Source organism: Buceros rhinoceros, unplaced genomic scaffold, assembly GCF_000710305.1.
Source record: "Buceros rhinoceros silvestris isolate BGI_N320 unplaced genomic scaffold, ASM71030v1 scaffold32930, whole genome shotgun sequence".
NCBI lineage: Eukaryota > Metazoa > Chordata > Aves > Bucerotiformes > Bucerotidae > Buceros > Buceros rhinoceros.
The window spans coordinates 5840-12882 of NW_010391863.1; the positions used below are offsets into that span (position 1 = coordinate 5840).

At 51.9% G+C, this 7043-nt stretch overlaps 1 protein-coding gene across 1 annotated transcript in view; it reads left to right on the forward strand.

Annotated features, from left to right (window-relative positions):
- Nucleotides 1-6838, forward strand: part of LOC104499721 (ectonucleoside triphosphate diphosphohydrolase 2-like) — a 10913-nt gene extending 4075 nt beyond the window's left edge. The window contains exons 3-9 of the mRNA XM_010143271.1: nt 116-266; nt 1002-1161; nt 2459-2683; nt 3367-3639; nt 4464-4559; nt 5475-5609; nt 6608-6838. Of these exons, the coding sequence (XP_010141573.1) occupies nt 116-266; nt 1002-1161; nt 2459-2683; nt 3367-3639; nt 4464-4559; nt 5475-5609; nt 6608-6838 (1271 nt within the window). The remainder of the gene's footprint in view (nt 1-115; nt 267-1001; nt 1162-2458; nt 2684-3366; nt 3640-4463; nt 4560-5474; nt 5610-6607) is intronic.
- The last annotated feature ends 205 nt before the right edge of the window (nt 6839-7043 follow it).

Here is a 7043-nt window from a genome sequence, read left to right on the forward strand (position 1 = left end):
CGGCCACCCATCTCTGACAGGACCATGTCCTAGGACAGCAACCTCTCGGTTAACATCTCTCACGCTTCTCCTATACCTTTCCTTAGAAAATTTCATTCTTTCCCCTGGTCCTCAGGTCCAGGAGTCTCCAACTACTCAGATTCTCCTCAGGAAGTATCAAAGAGCTTGGAGCCATGTTTGAACTGGGCCCAGAAAGAGATCCCGGCAGAGCAACACAGCCAAACTCCGCTCTACTTGGGAGCGACCACCAGCGTGAGGCAGCTGAAGTGAGTGAATGTTGCAAACCCACACCCAGAGATGAGCACACAGCACACAGATCATTCTGTACACGCACCTCATCCTGCCTGCTCTGCAGTGGGCTTCATCCCTAATCTACTAGTCAGGTAAACCTTCTTCAGGTCCCGAGGTACTCGAGGGGAGCACGGCCATATCTCCGTGCTGTCCCCCGTGAGCAGCCACAAGGATGACAGTCTTGCTACCAGTCTGTATAAAGCCTCCTTCACAATTAGCGCTTGGGAAAAGACCTGTCAGCCTGGAAGCAAAAGACAACCCACATGGGTTTGCAGGGGTGCTTCTTGTCAGCAGGCTGGGAACAGGAGTGGGAAGATCCACCTTATTTTATACACTTCCGTGGACACTCTTCCCAGTCACGTCTTTACTGGGACCTTTATCTCCTTTTAGACACTGGGGAAGTGTAAAGTCTGGAGGGGACCACATCAGTGAAGCAAGGCCACAGAATTCCCTCAGTGGCAGAGGGAACTAAACTCCCAGATTCTTGAATGGGGGCACAATTGCTCAAACCATCCCTCTGCTGTTCTTGCCCCCGGTGCTATGCGAGGGGAAAGGGAAGTAGCAGCAGGACTGGGATTGTCATTGTGTCTCTGTGCTACTACCCACAGTGGGGAGCACAGCAGAACCCCTGCAGCTGTGCCCCCACTGCAGCGTGCTCCTGGCAGGGCCAGGAACATCACAAATATTCCTTCTTTTTCTTTTCCGTTTAGCCTCACCCATCCTGTCCTCTCTGATGGTCACCTTGCAGCCCTGACCGTGGCCCTGAAGTCATCCCCCTTTGACTTTCAGAAGACACAAATCCTGTCCAGTCCAGACAAGGAAGCATTCAACTGGGTTGCCGTTAACTACGTCCTGGAGAACTTCTTCAAGGTAAAGGATGACCCTACCTGGGGAGTACAGAACTGAACTGAGCAGCTCGCATGAACTAATAGCCACAGAGACAGGAGGAGGGACCATTAAAGCCCTGTACTTTAAACAATGCTCGAGCACAACTTCCACTGCCTTTCAGAGGCGGCACCAGCTGGCAGGGGACATAATGTGAGATGGTTATAACCAGGTTGAAGGACCACACCTCTCATACAGCCTTTCACAGACGTGTTCATGCAATTGCCGTAACAGATGTGAGGCTTTCTGGACAACACACACATGCAGGTTGCTCCCATAGATGACCCTACACAGCCTGGCCCTGGGGTGTCACCACACTGCTCCGAGTCCCTGCAGCTCGAGCTCAGCACCTCTGTCACACAGGCATTGCTGCTGTCTGTGGGGTGCTGCGGGATGGCCGCTGGAGCCCAGCTGTCCCACGGGACATCCTGTGGCTGCTGGACAAAGGAACAGAGTCTTTTGCTGCCAAAGCAAAGCCCCATCAAGTTTCCTCTCCCTGAGGCGCCAGTGCGAGTGCAGCAGGGTGCCCCCAGCATAGGGGCTGGGCTGTGTTCAGAAGGCACTTGCTAAACAGAATACATTCAAGTTTCCTTGCTCTACCCAGGGCTTCTCAAGACAAAGGGTCTCAAGAAGAACTCAGAAGGAAACAGAAAGGTGGGTTAGACTGAGTTGCTCCATATCAGGGAGGTAAAAGGCAGTTCTGATAAGCAGCAGCAAGCATGCACTGGGGGTTAGGGCCTTGCTAGCCCTGCCAGCAGCCACAGCCTGCACCAGGCAGGGACAGAGCACTCAACATCCACAGAAACTTTCCTGCCCGCACTGCTAACTTCAGCATTGCCAAAATCGGTTCTGCAAGCCTGCAGGAAATGAAACCACAGGGTTCTTCTGACAGGAGGATCACTTTAGCATCAAGACAGCACTTGAAGCCCCTATCTGCCCACATGGAACCCTCCCTCCCATTTCCCACCATCACCCGCCTCTCCTTTCTCCCCTGCTTCTACCTGCCTTGAGCAGCCATCCAAGCTGGTGAGTCCCGTCTGCTCTCGCTGGCTGTGGGGAGCTCTCTGCGCAGGTGGTAGTGCTTGTACAACAGCTCCTCCGCTTCTTCCAAAGCCACCAGTTCAGCATCCTTGTGTCCTGTGGGGAAAAAAAAAAACCAAACCAGCTGGGCTGTACCGCACCAGAAAACTGCTTCCTCTCTTTGTACACTAATGTTTGCATCTGACTGTGATCCAGGTGTAGAAGCCTCAAGAACTGACCTCTCTGGTTCTTTTTGGACCAGTACGATTGGCGTGGACAGTTGGTCCCCTCCGGGAAGGGGATGGTAGGAGTCCTGTCCATGGGAGGAGCCTCCACACAGCTCACTTTGAAGGTGGAAGAGAACAAGGTACTGAAAGAGGGAGTGAGGCTGCAGCTGTATGGGCAGACACACACTGTGTTCACTCATCACTGCCCCTGCCACGGCACGGACCAGCTCCGCAGCAGGCTGCTCTCAACACTCATTCAAGTGAGTATCTGCCAGAAGGGCGTTTGCAAGATTTGGGGCACAACGTCACTAAATGACAGTTGCACAAAGTGCAGCTTTTAATGGGCAAAATATCAATCATTGGCCTTAATAGAGGGCATTTGCATATGTCTAAAAAACCCAGTGCGTTTGTAAAACATACTCTCTATGTCCTAATCAATGCCCCCCAAGCCGACACACAGGCACCCATTCAAGAGTTTCCTCCTTGCTAGGATCACCTGAAGGGAGATAAAGACTTCCCTTGGCTCCTCTGCACTGCTCCTCCATCCTAGAAGGGGAGCCTAAACAACAGCACCCAGGAACCAAGTGGCACCTTCCACCTGGGGTATTTCCTTTGCTGACTTTAACTCTGAAGCACCTTTAAAAGAGCAGGATTTCATTCTGAAAACATGCAGGTCTTTTAGTTCTTCCAGACTGTATTTTACCTGGAGGAGGGTAGGATCTGATGTGAACTCAGGAATCATTTTAGTCTCCACCAAAATGGAATTTTTCAGCACTAAACTACTCACTGCCCATCCACTTGTGTCCCTATAGACCACACTTCCCCCTGTCTGAGACCTGAACATCCCTCATGGAGACCCACTTCACCACGGTATATTGGGGAATTCCTAGAGATGCCACCCTCCTCTCTTGCTGCCTCTGTCCTTGTTTTCTTCTGCCTCTAGGCTCAGAGAAGTGCTAAAACTGTGTCTAATCCCTGCTGGCCCCTCGCCTACTCCCAGGAAGTGCAGTGGCAATCGGTGCACACTGGGCCTTGTGCTGTCAGTGACGACCCAGTGGACATCCCTGGCCCTGAAGAGGTCTTCAACATCACTGGCTCCAGCAATCCCACCGCCTGCTTGAGACTTGTGCAAAGCCTGCTCAACTCTTCCTCTTCCTGCAGCTTCCTCAAGCGCTCCCTCAGCAGCATTTACAAGCCCCTTCGGACCAGGTTTCTGGTGAGTTCTTTAGGGTAGGCAACAGGTACAGAGAACCCATGAAATGGGACCAGTTTGATCATTAATAAATACAGTGGGAACAGCCATGCTCTGCTAGCCAAGAGAGCTCTGGTGGCTGCTGCTGCACACATGCACTCCTGCCCTGTCACTGTCACTGTCACACAGCTGTTCCATTATGGACCACAGGTTTGCCACCAGCGACTGCAGTGGGCGTTCTTCATCTGCATCTCAGCAATGCCCGCTTGAGAGACAACCTGTGAGGCTCCACAGAGCCAGCAGTGATAGGACAGCCAGGAGCTGCATGCTGAGCAGGTCTTCCCACAGAAAGGTCTGCAATAAAGCCGAAGATCCTCTGCCACTCCCTTAGCAAACATCCAGCCATGTTCCACCACAAGCGTGTTTATATATGAGACCCTGGATCTAGTGTCCAAAGTCATTGGGATGTTAAGGCAGGACCAGCTCAATGTCCTGGGACAAACTGGGTGTACTTCAGAGGGAGAAAGTACAGATATTTCCCTAGCTCCCCACAGCCTAGAGCCTCCCATGGACATGGTGTCAAGGAGCACAAGGACTAGTCTGCTTATCCAGGCAGGGCCAGCACAGCTGCTGCATGCAAGCCAGAAACAGGCCTGTTTCCACCTCCAGACAGTAACAGATCTGCTCGTCTTCTTTGCACCCATCAGAGGTGTAAGCATCAACACAGGCACCCAGAAAGGGCACCCCAGCAACACACCCCACAGCTCCTGTCCCTTTCATACAGGCACCGTATGCAACGCAAGGACGCAGAGCGCAGTCCAACCTGATTATTTCTGCTGCTGTCATAGGTGATTTCTGAGGCCATGGACTTCATGAGAGAAGCTGTGCCCTCTCCTGACTTGGGTCAGGCAGTCAACAGGCTTTGTGGGATGTCCGTCAAAGAGGTAACTGCAGAATGACTGTGTGCATGGACAGTGCGAAAGAAGGAAGAGTCTGTTGGAAAGGCCCATAGGGCTCACAATGACCAAGCCATAACTTACTGGCTCCCTCATGGGAAAACAGATTTGCCTGAGTTTCAGTTTTGTTTTTTACTTAAAGGAAACAGGCTCCACTTATTTCCCTTCCTTCCTTCCTATTTTCCTTCTCAAAACCCAGCTGCTGCTGGGCTCGATTACTGGAAAGCCACAAGTACCCTTCACTGCATATTAAGGAGTAAACAGGAAGGCTGTCGACTCTCTCCTGTGCATCACCTTGGTCTTCCTGGTACCCTCCTCACCTTAAGCACAAGGACCGCATCTGCTCAGACCCCAGGGCCCTTCCCATTTCACCTGGGTCCATGGAGAACAAGCCAGGGGATCTGTAAGCTCTTTCCTTCAGTCAGCGGCTTATGAGGTCACCCTCACTTACACCTACGCTGGCCAGGCATCCACAGTGACATTCAAATCAGGGGTTGCTAGCAGGGTAGCAAAGCCCACGAGCAGTTCCCTAGAACTTCCTCTTCTGGATAGACGCGAAAGATCTTGTTAAGGTTCCTACTGAGAGAAAGGCTGCAGTATTAGCTCAACCTAATTAGAGAGCGGAGTCATACCAAGCAGTTCACCTGCAAGGCAGCTGTAGGAGCCTTGGCTGCCAGTCCTGCTCTCAGAACTACCTGGCCTTTAATAAGATGGGAACAAAGGCACTAAGAGACAACACTGGTTCCCAGACCACAGCCCAGTGGGTGCGGGAACCATGGTTTCAGTCTGCACAGGACACAAACCCCTCCTCCTGTCCCACAGAAGGAAAAGAGATCCTGAAATTCAGCTGGTAAATATTTACTCCTTTTATTTTTTCTTCTTCTTCACTGGAAATGGCACCAGCTGGTTAAGGAGTCCCAGACAAGCCTGGACACACTTGCTGATTACTGCATGGCATCTGCCTTCCTCTTTGACCTCAGTATGAAGGGCTACACGTTTGACTTGGAGGGGTCTGTTTGGACTGCATTCCAGAGGAAGGTCAGTAACCTGCAGTGGGGTATTTCCAGTCGTGAGGGCGGGCTGGTTTCAGTAAAGGCAGCCTGTCCTGCTCCTACAGACCCTAAGCAGCCAGGCTGCTCCAGCAAGGTGGCTTTGCAAAATAAATTAACAATTGTGATGAGCAGGAAAACCAGTGTGGGAGAGCTAGAGATTACACTTATCCCCAGTCAAAACTCTTACCTGGAGCAATACCATCTTTAAGAGACTGTGCCCAATAGGGCAGGAAGCATGGCTTGGTCACCACTTAATGCTAAGGACAAACTGGTGATAATATTTCCTGACCCGAACAATGCTGCCAATCTCCTGGCAATCACCTTTATACTAGTGAGGGGTTGTAACTGGCTTGTGAGGCCTCAACTTCCTTCAGGATCTGGAGCCCCTAAGGAAAGGAGGATTTGATTCAGGTCTCTCTCCTCACAAGGTAAAAGAAAGCCAGTTCCCAGACCCCTTCTCAACTCACCAGCCAAGGCAAGGTCCCACAGGGCAGGGCCACATCAGTGACAGCAGTTCAGGCTGGATCATCAGACCAAGGCAAGGTAGTGAGGTGGGCCCAGGGTCCATCCAGCCTGGAAAGCCAGAGACAAGCAACCTACAACATAGGTCTGAGGTTCAACCAGGCAACAGGGCAGAACCACCCACACTGTAGACCTGAGGGCCACCTGGGAAAACCAGCCAGTGAACAGGAAAAGGAGCAGCCCCCACCCACAGCACAGCTCAGGAAAGAGGCGGATACCCAGGCCAGAGCTTAAATGGAGCTCCCAGGCCCGTGGGCAGAGTGGGTAGAAGTGACAGGTGAGACTGGTCAGGGCAGGAAAGGCCTATTAGTGCACTCAGAGGAGAGAGCTCCTCATTTCAAGCCCAATCCTTGGCTCAGTCTCAAATAAGGCATGTGAGGCCTTGGGTCCGTGCACAGAAACCCAGCTGGGGTTCAGACTGTCTCCTTCTCCTCTGATCTCTCCTCCTTTTTATTGCAATAGATGGGTGATACATCATCAGGCTGGACTCTTGGGTACCTGCTGAGTCTGACCAACACCATCCCCCAGGACAGCCCAAGCTTCCTCAAGGGGATTGAACCAGGGGTCTGGTCTTTGCTCCTTATCCTCTTCGTCGTGCTGCTCACTGGCTCTTTCATGCGCATCTCATACCGAGTGATGGTCAGGGAAAACAGCTTCAGTAACAGGAACAGCAGCGTTTTTGATGACAACTGACAGTTTTCCTGGGACTTGATACTCTTGCCAGAGGGCAGTTAATAGGGTACATACAGAAATCACACCGGTGTGAGTCGCTGGAGGATACCAGTGATTTTCCTGCAGGACTCCCAGAGCCTCAGTGCCTTATTTCAACTTGCTACCACTTGCACTACTGTACTTTGAGACACGGGATCCTGCTCCGCAGGAAACCTGTGCTTCCCAG